Here is an 18649-nt window from a genome sequence, read left to right on the forward strand (position 1 = left end):
CGTTGGTGGGGAGGCTTGCGTGCCTCAGCGATACAGATAGCCGTACCGTAGATAACAACCACAACAGAGGGGTATCTGTGGAGAGGCCAGACAAACGTGTGGTTCCTGAAGAGGGGCAGCAGGCTTTTCAGTAGTTGCAAGGGCAACAGTCTGGATGATTGACTGATCTGGCCTCGTAACAATAACCAAAACGGCCTTGCTGTGCTGGTACTGCGAACGGCTGAAAGCAAGGGGAAACTACAGCCGTAATTTTTCCCGAAGACATGCAGCTCTACTGTATGATTAAATGATGATGGCGTCCTCTTGGGTAAAATATTCCAGAGGTAAAATAGTCCCCCCATTCGGATCTCCGGGCGGGGACTACTCAAGAGGATGTTGTTATCAGGAGAAAGAAAACTGGCGTTCTACAGATCGAAGCGTGGAATGTCAGATCCCTTAATCGGGCAGGTAGGTTAGAAAATTTAAAAAGGGAAATGGATAGGTTAAAGTTAGATATAGTGGGAATTAGTGAAGTTCGGTGGCAGGAGGAACAAGACTTCTGGTCAGGTGACTACAGGGTTATAAACACAAAGGCAAATAGGGGTAATGCAGGAGTAGGTTTAATAATGAATAGGAAAATAGGAATGCGGGTAAGCTACTACAAACAGCATAGTGAACGCTTTATTGTGGCCAAGATAGATACGAAGCCCATACCTACTACAGTAGTACAAGTTTATATGCTAACTAGATCTGCAGATGACGAAGAAATTGAAGAAATGTATGATGAAACAAAAGAAATTATTCAGATATTGAAGGGAGACGACAAATTAATAGTCATGGGTGACTGGAATTCGAGTGTAGGAAAAGGGAGAGAAGGAAACGTAGTAGGTGAATATGGATTGGGGCTAAGAAATGAAAGAGGAAGCTGCCTGGTAGAATTTTGCACGGAGCACAACATAATCATAGCTAACACTTGGTTTAAGAATCATGATGGAAGGTTGTATACATGGAAGAACCCTGCAGATACTAAAAGGTATCAGATAGATTATATAATGGTAAGACAGAGATTTAGAAACCAGGTTTTAAATTGTAAGACATTTCCAGGGGCAGATGTGGACTCTGACCACAATCTATTGGTTATGACCTGTAGATTAAAACTGAAGAAACTGCAAAAATGTGGGAATTTAAGGAGATGGGACCTGGATAAACTGAAAGAACCAGAGGTTGTACAGAGTTTCAGGGAGAGCATAAGGGAACAATTGACAGGAATGGGGGAAAGAAATACAGTAGAAGAAGAATGTGGGTATCTTTGAGGGATGAAGTAGTGAAGGCAGCAGAGGATCAAGTAGGTAAGAAGACGAGGGCTAGTAGAAATCCTGGGGTAACAGAAGAAATATTGAATTTAATTGATGAAAGGAGAAAATATAAAAAAGCAGTGAAAGAAGCAGGCAAAAAGGAATACAAACGTCTCAAAAATGAGATCGACAGGAAGTGCAAAATGGCTAAGCAGGGATGGCTAGAGGACAAATGTAAGGATGTAGAGGCTTATCTCACTAGGGGTAAGATAGATACTGCCTACAGGAGAATTAAAGAGGCCTTTGGAGATAAGAGAACCACTTGTATGAACATCAAGAGCTCATATGGAAACCCAGTTTTAAGCAAAGAAGGGAAAGCAGAAATGTGGAAGGAGTATATAAAGGGTCTATACAAGGGCGATGCACTTGAGGACAATATTATGGAAAAGGAAGAGGATGTAGGTGAAGATGAAATGGGAGATACTATACTGCATGAAGAGTTTGACAGAGCACTGAAAGACGTGAGTCGAAACAAGGCCCCGGGAGCAGACAACATTCCGTTCGAACTACTGACGGCCTTGGGAGAGCCAGTCCTGACAAAACTCTACCATCTGGTGAGCAAGATGTATGAAACAGGTGAAATACCCTCAGACTTCAGGAAGAATATAATAATTCCAATCCCAAAGAAAGCAGGTATTGACAGATGTGAAAATTACCGAACAATCAGTTTAATAAGCCACAGCTGCAAAATACTAACACGAATTCTTTACAGACGTATGGAAAAACTAGTAGAAGCCGACCTCGGGGAAGATCAGTTTGGATTCCATAGAAATACTGGAACACGTGAGGCAATACTGACCTTATGACTTATCTTAGAAGAAAGATTAAGGAAAGGCAAACCTACGTTTCTAGCATTTGTAGACTTAGAGAAAGCTTTTGACAATGTTGACTGGAATACTCTCTTTCAAATTCTAAAGGTGGCAGGGGTAAAATACAGGGAGCGAAAGGCTATTTACAATTTGTACAGAAACCAGATGGCAGTTATAAGAGTCGAGGGACATGAAAGGGAAGCAGTGGTTGGGAAGGGAGTAAGACAGGGTTGTAGCCTCTCCCCGATGTTATTCAATCTGTATATTGAGCAAGCAGTAAAGGAAACAAAATAAAAATTTAAAGTAGGTATTAAAATCCATGGAGAAGAAATAAAAACTTTGAGGTTCGCCGATGACATTGTAATTCTGTCAGAGACAGCAAAGGACTTGGAAGAGCAGTTGAACGGAATGGACAGTGTCTTGAATGGAGGATATAAGATGAACATCAACAAAAGCAAAACGAGGGTAATGGAATGTAGTCGAATTAAGTCGGGTGATGTTGAGCGAATTAGATTAGGAAATGAGACACTTAAAGTAGCAAAGGAGTTTTGCTATTTGGGGAGCAAAATAACCGATGATGGTCGAAGTAGAGAGGATATAAAATGTAGACTGGCAATGGCAAGGAAAGCGTTTCTGAAGAAGAGAAATTTGTTAACATCGAGTATAGATTTAAGTGTCAGGAAGTCATTTCTGAAAGTATTTGTATGGAGTGTAGCCATGTATGGAAGTGAAATATGGACGGTAAATAGTTTGGACAAGAGGAGAATAGAAGCTTTCGACATGTGGTGCTACAGAAGAATGCTGAAGATTAGATGGGTAGATCACATAACTAATGAGGAAGTATTGAATAGGATTGGGGAGATGAGAAGTTTGTGGCACAACTTGACCAGAAGAAGGGATCGGTTGGTAGGACATGTTCTGAGGCATCAAGGGATTACCAATTTAGTATTGGAGGGCAGTGTGGAGGGTAAAAATCGTAGGGGGAGACCAAGAGATGAATACACTAAGCAGATTCAGAAGGATGTAGGTTGCAGTAGTTACTTGGGGATGAAGAAGCTTGCATAGGATAGAGTAGCATGGAGAGCTGCATCAAACCAGTCTCAGGACTGAAGACCACAACAACAACATCGTATAGTGGAGATGTTGAGTCGCAGACACCAGAAAGACTACTCAACGGGCAAGTTCTCGGTTCGAAGGCTTCCTTCTGGGGGGGGGGACACTAACACAACTCGCGCACATGACCATTGTCCCTGGCTGCCGAGGCTTATTCACTTTTTCTTATTTAATACTCACTTTGTACAAGGTGCAACAATAAAGTAATGAGACTGATTCTCTTTGGAAAATGTGGCAACCCTGCAGGCTTGATAGGCACAATATCTTTGACCTCAGTCTATAAGCTGATTCCAGTCCAAGCGCCACATCGATGCAACTGCTCGGTCGTGAGTTGTGCTGTAATAAGTTCACACGTGATTTTGTCTCTCGTCACGGAAATGGAACCGCATAATATTGCGCGACGGTATGCCATTTCTTTTTGCGTTAAATTGGGTGAAACTGCTTCAGAAGGCTTTTGGAGAGGAGGTTATGTCAAATTGGGTGAAACTGCTTCAGAAGGCTTTTGGAGAGGAGGTTATGTCAAGAGCTCAAGTTTTTCGTTGGCATAAAATGTTTAGTGAAGGCAGAACGAATGTTGAAGATGAAGACCGCAGTCACAGCCAAAAGTGAAATGCGTGCTTGTGTGCTTCTTCGATTCCAAGGGAATTGTTCATAAAGAGTGGGTGCCTCCTGTACAAACAGTTAACCAATATTACTACAAAGAAATTTCAGAAAGACTTTGTAAAAGAGTTCTTTGTGTCTGTGCCAACGTTGCTGATAATTGGATTCTGCATCACGATAATGCGCCATCTCGTACTGCTCTGTCAGTACAGCAATTTTTACCCTCAAGACAAGTTTCAGTACTACCACAACCACCTTATTCACCAGATATTTCTTTTTCTATTTCCAAGAGTCAAAATGGCGGTCAAGGGACACCATTTTCAAACAACACAAGATGTTCAGAAAGCTGTGACAAGGGTGTTGGAGGATATTACAGAAGCTGAGTTCCAGAAATGTTACCATCAATGGCAGAAGCACTGGAAAAAGTGTGTGCAAACAGAAAGGAACTACTTTGAAGGAGGCAACACTAAGCTTGCCAAAAATGGTAAGCGGCATCCCCCCCCCCCCCCCCTCCCCCCACATCAGTCTCATTATTTTATTGTCGCACCTCGTATATGTACATAATGAAGAGAGTGAGATAAATACAGCATCCCTCTCTTACCCCTTTGTGTTTGTTAGCATTTGATTATGTTTTTCATTGGTGTAACAATTATGTTGTTTGTGTATAGACTATTAATAGTGCTAATCACTACAGCACAAAGTTTCCCCGGCTGCCGCCAATCAGAACATGGGAGTCTAAGAGCAAACTTAGAAACTGTGACTTTAAAGAGTAATAGTTAAAATTGTTGTTGTCATTGATCATTTGTAATGCAAAAGTCGAGGGACATTGTAAAATTGACACTGTTCTTTAACTACTTCTTCTTTTTCTTCTTCACTTCATGGAGTAGGCTAACAGCTAGTTCTGTCCACACCAAAGCCATCTGTTCCTCTCTCTCTCTCTCTCTCTCTCTCTCTCTCTCTCTCTCTCTCTCTCTCTCTCTCTCTCTGTCTGTGTGTGTGTGTGTGTGTGTGTGTGTGTGTGTGTGGGTGTGTGTTTCCTATTGCTGTATAACTGAATACTTGTTTGTCTAATCTGGTTTTCCCCATTGTGTTGATTTGTTGTTTCCATTTTATGGATCCTGCCTCTATCTTTATTACTGATACAGTATAAAGTAAGTTCTTCTCTTGCAATAGGTTTTGTATTTGACCTCTGAGGTTACACCCTTTAACTTTCCTCAAATGTCTCATTTCCGCCAATGTGTTCTTCTTTTGACTTCTTTAGTTATTGTTCAAGATCTGCTCCCATATATTGGAGTAGCGATAGTCATTACTTCGTAAAATTTTAACTCTGTATCCTCCCCTGTCTTGTGACTCAGTGTTCTGTCTGTGTATTGTGCCACATATCACATGATACTTGTTTCATTTATCAGTAACACCGTTTCTGTGATCGTTGCTAATATCACAGCCTGGCCACCTGAAGATGTGACACCAGTTTTATTGGCTGTTCATCTAGTACCACTTTTGAGTGAACTATAAAATTACCCTTTGAAGGAAATTACAATGAAAGCCCTATTTTAAGTTTTTGTGCAGTCCATATCTAAAAAAATTCAAAATTGGGGAAAATGCAGATTCAAGGAAAACATTAAAACCCCCAAAATACAAGCAAAAACATTTGTAATTAGTGTACACGATTAAAAATCCTAATCCTCTCCAATACATTGTATAAAACCTGTATAAGTGAAGGAAATTAAATGTACAAATCAATGTTTATACAATAATTTGTTGTAAAGAATTTCATCAATTATTAAAAAATAACAGATGTGTAACAGCAAGCAAAAACTCATCAAAAATTTGAAATTGCAATCTGGATACAAGGTAATCTAGCTATTTTCCGACATACTACGACCACAAGTGATATGACAAAACATGCGTTCTTGAGAGATCTTTCCTTTGTGCTCACCCAGAAAAAAGCAAACCGACAACTGTAAAGTACTGTGAAAGTTGCCAGAATATAACTGCGGGGGGGGGGGGGGGTCCTTACCCTTCCATAGCCAGTGGCACTGCAGCGTAATCTGGTGACGCGAGTGCAGTGACGTTAGTGTGTCGCTTGTAGACATCGAGCAGGCAAGCTCATTTTATGTGTGAAGGATTGAGTACATTTTACACAACTTTTTGCAGGATGTAGTGGCACTGTGAAGGCAGCCAGAAATGATCTGTGAAATCACAACATATTCTGAAATGGACAGCCAAATATTTATTTCATCCTTTGTTCTCTAAGTAGACAGAAATGTTAAACTATATCGAATATTGCAGAACGTACTCGTATTATTTTGACAACGAAGTCCCAGAATGTGTTAACAGTGCTAAGGTGGAAAAAAAGTTAACGGGATGCGAACTTACTACGTCTAACTCTGTAGACTATGACGTTATTTCTTAGGCTACAGATAAATCGTATAAATTTTGTCTCGTCTCAGTTATCATAATTTCTCTTGAAGCCTTGTGTCTTTGGTGCTTTATTAACTGGTATTTAATGATAAGGGTGACATTTTTGTGATACATTTTCAATGTGTCACTGCTTTGAAATGGCATACTGTGGTACACACTCCACAAAGGAAATGAAGAAGCGAAATGCCCACAGTACACACTGTGGTAGTTCACACATGCTCGCAAAAATCAATAGTCGAAAGCTCACTAGTGACATCACAGCTGCAAAAAGTAGTGTGAAGTCTAATCGACCCTACGTGTCGTAAGCCTAATTTACACGACTACACCGGCTTGCGTTACATATTCACCAGTGTAAATACAGTTTCATCATTTCGTGAGAGCCTCTAAAATGAAAGTTTTGGCAACTGTACACTTTGTGGTGCCGTTAATCTCGTATTACATTTCCCCGATTCTGACCGAGCACGTTCTTCGGAACTCAGTGTTTGAATTTAAAGGTTGACGATCGACATTGTTGCTGGATACAGTACATCCAAAATGACACTGAGTTGTAAGTGGCACGAGAGAAGCTGGTGGCTGGACCCCTTCGTCACGTATTGGCCCGGTCTAGAACTCTTTGCGCCGACTGTCCCCTTTCTCCGTTGCTGCTGCAACCTAGCATTATTTGCATCATAATTGTGCAGTGAAGCCAAACATTGCTAGTTATGTGGGCAAAACTGATCCTGCATTGCACCAGCATTTCCTCTCTCATGTCTCTCCACTCCACAATGGCCTAAAATATTCCCTTAACTCCACGACCGCCCACTGTGTGAACAGTCTGTCTTTTGTGGCGCTTACAACTCGTTCGGTCACATCAAATGTCAACAGGCAGGAAATGGGACAAAGTCAACCGAGACATCGGATAAGAACGTAGAATCGAGATAAACCTTACTAGGAAGAAACTTAAATTCGAGAATTTTTTGTCTTAATCCTATGGATTTTTCACAGGGGCTGCTAATTTATGGCATAGAATTGCTCAGAGAACGTAAAATCGAAGTTCCATTGTACTTAGTTTTTACTGAAATTTTTAGATGTACGTCCTTTCTTTTTTCGTTCAGGCAATGTATTACAAACTGGAAGTCGTTTTCTTTGTTGTGAATAATTATTTGGATATTGGTAGAGAATGGATTAACTATGTGTGTGCCCGGATATTAACTTCACACATTGTTTAACTTCTCATTTCCAGGGTCTAAGAATGTCACCTTGGTATATATTGAGTAGAGTGTGTGAAAGGCTATACCTTTGTCAAACTCCTCTGTTGATCTTTGTTGGCCCTGTCTTCTCATTCTCTGTATTTGTCATAATTGCTGTATTAATATTATGAAAAGGAAAGCTCCTACCCACCATAAAGCGGAGATGTTAAGTAGCAGATAGACACAACAGGAAGACTGTCAAAAATAAAGCTTTCGGCCATTAAGGCCTTCGTCAACAATAGACAACAGTTACGCGCGCGCACACGCACACACACACACACACACACACACACACACACACACACACACAGTCTGTCATCTGTTATTGGCGAAGCCCTTAATGACTGAAAGCTTAATTTGTTACAGTCTTTTTGTTGTGCCTATCTGCGACGCACATCTCTGCAATATTGTGAGTAGCAACTTTCCTTTTCATAATATTTTTACATTCCATCGTGGATTTTCCATTGTTTAAACTCTGTATTACTTGTATTAAATGTCTTGGAGACCCTCATTTTTGATGATGTTCCAAGTCTTGCAACTGTTCAGTCTGAATGTAATGAGAGTGTGCGGGTTGTATTCTCATTGTTTCTCTATCTACTGCAGTTCACTGGTAACATGGGTCACTTAAGATCAACTCTTTCTAAAGCCATTTTATTCCTCGATTACAAGTGCATTTTACTGTCACTATTTCTTGTGCAGAGTTTGTAAGAACTATTTAGAAGCTTTATTCCTTTATATTTACTGCAGACTTTTCTTCTCCTTTTTTTTTTTAAGAGAGTTGTAAACTTTTATCCATAAAGTAAAATTACTGCATATACGTGCCAATATAACTACCAGTAAGAAAATTGCTCCTGTTGTAGCACATAAAGGCAAGTATGTCCTGGGCAGAGTTAGGAATGTAAAAGAAGTGAACTAGCTTTTCAACATAACTGGCAGCTTCAGAGACATTTAAATCAAAACATATTTGCATATTCATGCTTTTTTACTTGTCACGTAATATAACATAACACAATATAATGCATCCACCTTCAGATATTTTATCCCCCTAAAAAAACTCTTTTAGCTATTACATCTATGCACTTCTGGTACTTCGTATTGTATATTATTTTCTATAGCTGGTGAATCTTGTGAATTTTGGGGCAGTAGAAAAGTGTGAATATGTCAAGATGTTTTGATTCAAATGTCTTTGAAGCTGCCAGATAATTCAAAAAGCTGGTTCCCTTCTTCTACATCCTAACTTTTCTCAGGACATATTTGCTTTTTTTTTCCAATATAGAAGCATTTTCAGCTATGGTTCCCAACTTCTATTCACCGTAATTTTGACATGACACTGCCATAACTTGGCAACCGATGTGGACTTTTGATGGTTCAGGCGATGACTGATCTGGTATAGATCACCTTTTTGTAGTCTTTTGAACAATGTTGCTTATATTGTGGCAACAGGCTTTCACAAAACCAACAGGACGATCGTTAATTACATAAATTTTCTTACTTTCTTGCAAAATTTGATCTGATTTGCCTGATCTTGAAACATAGATGTGATGTGGGGGAAAAAAAGGAAAGGAAAAAAAAAACTGTTTTTTGCACATAAAATATGACTGAGCATAGATGTTTAAAAGTGAGGTTTCAACTTTATTGTAAGAATGCATTTTTTATTTATTTCGTTCACTGTAAAGCATTACAGCTTTCAATTCGCATAAGAACAGTTTTTTTAAATACTATGTTCAGCTCAACTTTAAACCACAGTATCATGACAACGGGTAAAGATTATTGAATTAGAAAAGTTTCGTTTTGACTTCATCCATTTATCTATCTGTGTGCAGTGTTTGATCCGATTGTACATGTTTAAACCATAGAAGTGGCACACTTCAAAAGCATCACAGAAAAACATGTTTTTTTACTAATAAAATTCAAGCAGAGCAAAATTTTTTCCAAACAGTTAAAACTTATCTCAGATCAAGGTTTATTACCCTGGTGGACAGATTTGAACTATTAGCCTCACTCCAGTCCAGAGACACTTAAGGCTGACTGTTTCACATGTAAAATATGAACAGTGCATATATAAATGATGCCAGTACCTGAATGTTAGTCCAATTAAAATATTTTTACAAAAGAAATTTTCCTGCACATATCAAGATGAAATAGGCAAGGCACTTAGTACCAAAGCCCCCCACTCCCATAAGCATATATATATACACTACACTTTGGAATAAAAAAACTGTCCATTGCTGTCATGTAAATTGTGGGCATTGCTCATTGACGAGCACGCCAGGTACTATTATTTGATGCGACTTAGTACTAGCATACAGAAAAGAATAACACATTAAAGACTTCCTGCCTGGGCTACTCTTCTCAGGAGCTTGGACCAAAGTTTCTGTTTGTGTTGCAGGAGCCGAACTGTCTAAGAGTGAGGAGTGAGCAACCCGATGTTGTTGGTGACGATGTGCGACAAAAGGTAGGGAGGCAACATATGCCTGATGTTGGTTGTTTATTGATTGTCATGCAGGTGTACACTGATGTGACAGCAAAAGATATAAAGGCATGCTCTCATTCCTCTTAGCAGGAATCTCTCTCACTTAACACTGGTACGTTTGACAGTTCACTATGTTTGTTGTTGTTGTTGTTTTTACTCCAATGCCTCATTTAATGCAACTCTCCTTGCCACTCTATGCTGTGCTAGCCTCTACATCTTGACGTACCTGTTGCCACCTACATCCACTTGTATTCCAGCCTCTACAGCCCCCCCACAAAAAAAAGGGGGGGGGGGCGACCTGATGATTTATTGATCCCTTACCATCTTTTCTGTCAACTGATTCCTTCCTTTGGTCAAATTGTGCCATAAATTTTTCTCCCCAGGTTTGTTTAGTACCTCTTAATTAGTTTTTTCATGTACCCATCTAATCTCCAGCATTTTTCTTATATATTCAGGAACTTTTGTTATCTTCTTGTCTGAACTGCTTGTCATTCACATATCACTTCTGTGCATGGCTGCACTCTGTACAAATACTCTCAGAAAAGGCTTCCTAACATTTAAATCTACATTCAGTGTTAACAGATATTTCTTTTTCAGAAATGCTTCTCTTATCGTTGCCAGTGTACATATTATATTCTGTTTGTCTTGCTACTTTCGCTACAAATAGTTATTTTACTGTCCAAATAGCAAACCTCAGCTGTTGCTCTCAGTGTCTCGTTTCGTAATCTGATCTTCTCGGCACTGCCTGGTTTAATTCTACTACGTTCTGTTACCCTTGCTTTACTTTTTTTTTTGTTATCTTGTAATAAGTTTTAAAGATATGACCCATTCCATTCTTTCCAAGTCCTTTCCTCTCTGTGATGAAATTACAATGTTGCCGGCAAACCTCCAAATTTTTATTTCTTCTCCCTAAACTTTAATATTCCTTTCCACATTTCTCCACAGATTTGTGTACTGCTTATTCAGTGTACAGATTGAATAACACCAGGCAAAGGCTAAAACCCAATCTCACTCGCTTCCTTTTTCCACTCCTTGACTTTTAGTCTCAACTGTACTCTGGTTTCTGTAGAAGTTGTAAATAACACTTTGCTCTCTGAATTTTATCTCTGGTGCCATAAGAATTTAGTTTTTTTTAGCGAACAATATTAAAATCTTTCCCAGAATATACAAATCCTATAAAAGAACCTGTGTTGTGAGGTAAACTGAAAGGTCAGTATTATCTTGTGTGTTCTTAAATTTCTCCCAGACTGGAACTCACAATCCCCTATGTTGGGTTGTATGATTTTCCAATTCTTCTGTAAATAATTTGTGTCCGTAATTTACGACTGAGACTTACTAAAGTAACGTTTTGGTAATATTCACACCTGTCAGTTATATGTGGAAGAAAGAGGCTTGATCTTCCAATTATAAAGGAGGTAGACTGGCTGGCCAGTGCTGGCTTTCATGAGGGGAAATGCCAAATAGAGGAGATTTAAGTGTCAGGAAGTCGTTTCTGAAAGTATTTGTGTGGAGCGTAGCCATATATGGAAGTGAAACATGGACGATAAATAGTTTGGACAAGAAGAGAATAGAAGCTTTCGAAATGTGGTGCTACAGAAGAATGCTGAAGATAAGGTGGGTAGATCACGTAACTAATGAGGAGGTATTGAATAGGGTTGGGGAGAAGAGAAGTTTGTGGCACAACTTGACTAGAAGAAGGGATCGTTTGGTAGGACATGTTTTGAGGCATCAAGGGATCGCAAATTTAGCATTGGAGGGCAGTGTGGAGGGTAAAAATCGTAGAGGGAGACCAAGAGATGAATACACTAAGCAGATTCAGAAGGATGTAGGTTGCAGTAGATACTGGGAGATGAAGAAGCTTGCACAGGATAGAGTAGCATGGAGAGCTGCATCAAACCAGTCTCAGGACTGAAGACCACAACAACAACAACAACAACAACAACAACTAGCAAACAATATAATAGATATACCTACATGTCAATATATACATATTTTCATAGGAAAGGCCACGTGTATTCATAGGGGATAACCTTTGTCAATACTTACACTTTCTAAACCTATATACTACATACAGTTGTTACAGTTTTGATCCTTTGTACAAAATCATGTACATATATTTACATAGTGTGTGTTCGAACAAGCTGCTCGCCACCGCAGTTAATGTTGTGCGCTTCCAGCATTGGTTTCCCAATGCATCTCTGGCAGTACGTAGTCTTTGCGCATGCGCAATAGCATCACTGAATTTCGCGTGCGGCAGTTTCAAAATCGCTGTGTTATGACAGTCTTGAACAGTATTCACTTTCACATAGTGTTCATTACAAGTTGTTATTCCAGCATAAATGGCGTGTTAGGTCCGGAGACATCATAAAATTGAGCGTGTGCGTGATCTGAAGCAATGTCCATGTCTTCTGTTACGACACAACACTCCAGGTCCTTGTGCGTTTTCATGACTATTGTTCCCAGGGCATATATGGTCAATGTAGTTTTTAGCCTCCACATTGCCTACGACAGGTGCTGAATTTTTTGTCTCCAAAGCATCTGAAGGCCGGCCAGGAAGAACGGCGTCGATGTTGGCAAAGGTAGGGGTTTCCATCACGTTGTTTACACTCGCCAACAAACGTTCATTTGCAGTGTGAAAATCCTCATTATTGTCGAAGTAAATTGCAGTTTATATCGATTCACAAACAGTTATTTGGTTTATGCACCATAAGTTTCACAAATAACACAAAATTCTTCGTTTGTAACGTTCACAGTTTAACACAGTTTGCAACACTTTTCTGCCGTATTTACGTTTTAAGAAAGTTCACTGTGTCCCAGCTTGTTTACATAGTTAATTATGGAAGCTTACATTTCGTGGTCACATTTCAAAATATGTTGACAATATGCAAAGTTTTAACACATATACAAATACATCTAAATTTACAAGAATATGCATGTGAAATATTTACACTAAAAAATTATACTACGTCCCATTGGCTTTCTTTTATTGGGTGTTATTATTATTATTATTATTATTATTATTTTTAATTCAGTTTTTGGCGTGCCAAGGGATATCAGGCTTAATATTTAAAGCACAGGCTTTCCTTCATTTATTATTTCTTTCTTTCTTTTGATTCCATATCTTGGCTAGTGGTTGACCAGGCTTGTAATGCCATCAATATTCATGTCTTTTTATTCATACCTGAAAGTTTACTGTCACACAATATATTCTTACATTCCATAAACAAACAATACCCAGCTGCAGGAGGTGGTAGGATAATGGAGAAAGAAAGAAAGATAGAATGGAAGAAACTATTCACTACCTATAAACTACCAAATCCTACAGCTAATACATAAAAAGAGAACATAATACATTATAACATTTGCATCACCTTCAAGGGGTGTGTGAAAGGAGGTGCTTACCATTTACCAAATCATGAGTAAATGTAAGTGTCCTTACGTCAAGTCTGTGTAGTGTAACATCATGACAGATTCTCTATTTGTGTTCTGACTGTTCATATGACTAAGTGTATTATACCTTAACAAATCCGTGCATGAGTAAATCACATATCTGCTCAGTACTTCCTCGATATCTCCACTTCTTGTGGATACCGTCTATACAAATGGAAAATATATCTCACAGAGATTCTCTCTCTCATAATGTGTATTATATAATAACATATCAAATTCTCTCTCAAGAGTTCAACCATGGACTTTCTTCTACTTTAATGAAGGTTAAACATCATGTATGTTGTGTATATATATCATTTCTTTCTATAAAACATAAATAAAGAAAATAGTATTATAATTGACAGTATAATATCTCTTCCGCAGTGTCCGTTGCTCGACGTTGGTTGCACGGGTGGTCACTGCTTCTTTGCACTTACCTTGCATTACCTGAAAAGTCAAATGTTGTCTTCAACGTAGATGTAATTTTGTCATCTGTTCGCTTAAGTGGAGGTGTTGTACGAACCGCAAAACGGCCTTAATAACTCTTTTATCTTTTGCTTCCTCAGGGTTTTCTGTTGTATGTAAGTATAACAAAGGCTAACATGGCACTAAATTTCACTTTCATAAAAAAAATTCTTACACAAATGTATTCACATGAGGGCTGTATAAAAACTATATTTCAACTTAAGTTCCTTAAAATATCATTCTCCTGTCTGAACATGAACTATAAATGTTTTCTTCCACACAGTGGCTTAACAAAACTTAACAAAAGGTTACCAAGTTACACTTCTGAAATAAATTAAAGCTAATGTGTTTCCAAGTTACATTCTTATTACACTTCTTTCCACAGCTGTAATCATTGTTACGTTCACTCTGCTTTTCTTGCATTCATTCATTTTCAAGGGCACTGAAAATAGATTCACGTTTAACATCTTGTACTCATGTGTTCTAACTCATTACAAATGTTTTCTTTCAAACTGAAATTCTTATGTCATCTTAAAGATGTAGACTGTTTACTCACTTCTCTATGTAGCACAATATTACCAAAACATTCTCACTCATTCCTTACTCACATATTCATCATAATATATATATCCTTATACATTAAACATATTCCTCATCATCAGACTTTAATATATCACATATGTGGGGCCATTTGGCATTTCCATTCTCGTAAAACTCCAATAATATTTTCCTCAAATAATCTCTTGTCTCCATCAACTACTTCACAGTAACTTACCCTCTTATATTAACTCAAATATTAACTCATTCATACTGATCATTCATTCTTACATCCTCATTCATTCTGCTACATACTTATGTCATTACTGATCTCAATAGCTATTATCCCTTTCATTAGAGTGCCTTGAAATAACTAACTAATTGTTGATTCACCTTATAATTTACAATTAACAACAACTGTAACGTGTGTAGATCTCATTCCTATATGAATATCTTTCCTCATTCAGTAAGTGTATTCACCTGGGTTTACATTCTCTTCATAATTATCTGTACAAGTGTAACTGCAGTATATAATTTCCATAAATTAAAGTTTGTGTTATTAGGCTGTATAACTTAATGTTCGTGTATTCAATACAAATATTTATGATCTCGTTATCACAGCAACTTGCTCATGTTCAACTTAGTTATCATTATATTATGTTGTTTTAGTGCACAAAGGGTTTCAAATGTCTGTGGGGATGCAGCCCCCTTGGCTTGTGAGATAACGGGTATTGTAGGGAGTAACAACCTGGGTTAGGTATGCTTGCTATTCTGAAATGACCTGAGTATAATAGCTGCCATTTTCTGCTCAGTTGTTTTAGTTTTGTAGACTTGGGATGTGGACGCAAAAGAACAAGGTCATCAACCTGATAGTTTTGTTAATTCCTGTTTTGCTGTCATTTTGTCGTTATACCTGAGGAAACAAACCGTCTCAGTCGTTGCGCTCTTACAACACCTCACGACCGAAGCACGAGGGCTTAGCTCGGTCATCGACTGTTTTCTGTCATCTGCTGTGTTTGGCCGGGTTCATTGACCAGCTCCACTATGTTTACATTCCAGCCGGTTGGCGCCCACGCGTCAGCTGATGGCGCGCCGCAATTGTTATTGCTACTTCGTGGCGGGGAGTGCATAACTGTACTGGGGAACGGCTGTGGATTCTGTGAAGGGTCATGATTTGTCATGTGTGAATTTTGTGTGTTCCACATATTCTGTCGGTGATTGTTAGGATTGTTGTTGTTTTGGTGGTAATTATGTCTGTTATATCGCATGTTCCTGTCAAAGTAGCGCGGGTTGTACCGGTTATTCTCACGTCTCCTATTGCTGTTGTTGTTGTACTGCCTGTGATTTTCATTTTGCCTGTAGTTACCATTTTGATATGGGTGATAATTATTGTTGTTATTATTATTATTCCACGAATTTCTGCGGTTGTTCCTACTGTCATACACGTTTCTATTTGAACATGTTTCGCGCGCAGGCATCGTATTGTATCGCAGCGCGGACGGATGGTTCTACCAACCACCCTCACTACGGTTCCTTTGGGGTGGATGCTGATTTTGATTTTGGTTACTAATATGAGTAAAATTTGAATGGCATGAATCGCCTCTGTAAACTACGTTCACTTGATCTAAGAAGTTTAAAAAAGTCTTAATGTCGTTTTCCGGTACTCCTATTAATCTGTCTCGGTATGGAAAGGGTAAGTGGCTCTTTAAAGTGGCGGGTCGGCTGGTTTGGACCAGTACAGTGTCTTGTCTAGGTACCTCTCAAAGTATTGTCATAATGTCTCTTTTTTAGGGTCATAGGTCTCGGGGTAGCACACTTCATTCCTTAGACTCTGTTGCTCATTCTCCAAACGTAAGGCACCGCCGTTTCATAGCGGCACCCCACTTAGCTGCTCGTCCTCTCATGAGATTGGTGACATATCTGATTTTATCGATTTCTGACCATCTGCGTGGAAAAACACTGTCAAATGATCTAATAAACACAATAGGGTGACTTTGTACTTGTCCTCACTGGAAAATGTCTGGAAATACCCATGCCTTACAAACGTGTCATCGGCCATGCCGGTTGGCATAACACTATTGACGTGGTTTGTGTCACTTGCTACTCTAGGTGTCGTACCGTAATATTGCTCGTTTGGTGGAAAAGAAAGCGGCACATTGTAATTTTGACTTGAAATAGGTGATTCCACAATAGGTGTTCTGTCTGTGTCATTAGCCTGGTTTTAGCTGTTTTGTCGTTCCCTGATGATGCGTTTGCACCAATCGCCAAACACGGCACAACATTGTCTCGTAATTTTGTCACTTCGTCTTCTATGTGTTTTGTCTCGTCTTTAACATGTGTTTTTGTTTTCGAAAGTATGTCCTGTGTAATTGTTTCAAGTTTTTTGTCCAGATAGTCGTCACACAATTTACATTCATGTACAATTCTCTCGGCCATGTTGGTGTCGTTGTTTAGTGACGCGAGGTCCGCTCGGTCTTCTAACTTCTCTGTCTTTTCTTTGAGGTGGGTTTGTTCAAGAACTACCATTGTGAGTTGTTGGGTAATATTTCCCACTTCTTCAGTCAGCTTTTCTTGGGTGGAGCTAGCTGAAGTGTGGGCCTGAGCTAACTCTTCCACACGAGTGTTCACTTCCTGCTGCACATTAACTATTTGAGTTAACTGATTCTCACATCGGGTGATATTGTTTTTTGTTTCATGTGTGAATGTAACCCAAGTTTCTTCCTGTTTAGTGACTCGGTCGGACAATGTCTCAAATAGCTGGCTGAGCTGTTGAGTGTTGTTATTTAATTCTGTCATCTGCTGTGTCGTTCGTTCAAAATTTTCGGTCATAGTACGGTTTAATACGTCAAATTTTTCGTCGTTTTTATCTAGCCTTTGTTTAAAGTCCTGACCAAGTGCGTCCAGTTTGGCGTCAATCTTCTGACTAACGTCTCGTTTCATGTCTGCAAATAACTCTAATAGTCGGTCCAGTTTGTCAGTCTCCTGTGTCCGATTTGTATCACATTGCTGAATTTGTCTCATATTCGGTTCTGACATTGATGTTAACAATGGCGCTGACGGTCTAGTCTTGCATCCATTCCACATTTCGTCATTTAAAGTCGCCATCTGTGTATTATCACAAATGTTGCGAGTTTGAGGCAAAATCATTGCATTGATCTGTGAACTCGTCTATGGAGGGAAACGCGGACGTTCTTGTTGGTTGAACGATTAATCTAGTTCACTTAACTCATCTGCCGAAACTATCTCTACCTTACCGCATTCCATTGTAATAGGATGTATAATCGTAAGTCAAAAAGGGAATAATATAAGTCTGATTAATAAAGATTTGACTCAAATTTAGGTTGAAATATTTTCTCGTCAATGTAAATGATTGCTCTATTGAAAAACAATGGTTGGGAAAGATGCAGCTGGACGGACAAAGTTTTTCGTAACAAATGACTGTTTGGCGGTCAAATTCACGATCTTCGTATGCTACAACAATACTATAATTACCACAAACTACAATAGAGATAGATAATTTTGGAAAAATCTAAAAGAAAACTACAGGATGTGTGGAAAGGGAAAAAATGGATTCTGCAGTTGGCTATTGAATGTTTGAATGAAACATAATTGTGTGACTCACCATTAAATTTTCTGTCCTGCAGCGGCTGGTCAATCACTTCTGCGTAAATCGTATTCGTCAAAATATGGATTTTCTTAATACATCTCCATTGGATAATCACCAAAAGGTCTCAAAATAACAGTTTTGCATCAATATATGGCATGAAAAGAAAAACAGATTGAATTAGTTACAAAAATTCTTTACATTATTGTTGTATAATCATTTGCTTAGGTACAATAAAGTTGGTGTTTTAGTTACCCTTTAAACTTCAGGATTTTTGGTTATTCTCTGTAGGGAAAAAATACAAATTAAAGTTTCAAATTTGCTCAAAAACGACACATCTAAAAATTGCGTCCTGTTGCGGGAGCCAGTTTAGTGGTTAATAAAAAAGAAAAAGAGAAGAAAAGAAAATGTGGGAAGAAATGGTGAATAAAAAGGGATTTTTAAAATCGTTAATGACCGTGAAAAAAGGGAAAGAATGAAATGCAAATCGGACTTCGTATTATAGAAAAGTTATCGGACTTTGTGATTCGGAAAAGCTATTGTTGGGGTGGTCCTTGTGGCATTTCTGAGCAAAAATCAAAACAATTTCCACTACAAAAATTATTTGAAAAAGAACAGATAATAAGAAAATG

General features: G+C 38.7%; 1 protein-coding gene across 6 annotated transcripts in view; it reads left to right on the forward strand.

The window, feature by feature from the left end:
• Window positions 1-18649, forward strand: part of LOC126108467 (zinc finger protein 879-like) — a 223442-nt gene that overhangs the window by 86061 nt on the left and 118732 nt on the right. For all 6 annotated transcript variants that reach the window (XM_049913711.1, XM_049913710.1, XM_049913714.1 and 3 more), the window contains one exon: window positions 9899-9964. In XM_049913711.1, the coding sequence (XP_049769668.1) occupies window positions 9899-9964 (66 nt within the window). The remainder of the gene's footprint in view (window positions 1-9898; window positions 9965-18649) is intronic.

This window comes from Schistocerca cancellata, chromosome 11, assembly GCF_023864275.1.
Source record: "Schistocerca cancellata isolate TAMUIC-IGC-003103 chromosome 11, iqSchCanc2.1, whole genome shotgun sequence".
In the NCBI taxonomy this organism is placed as follows: Eukaryota; Metazoa; Arthropoda; class Insecta; order Orthoptera; family Acrididae; genus Schistocerca; species Schistocerca cancellata.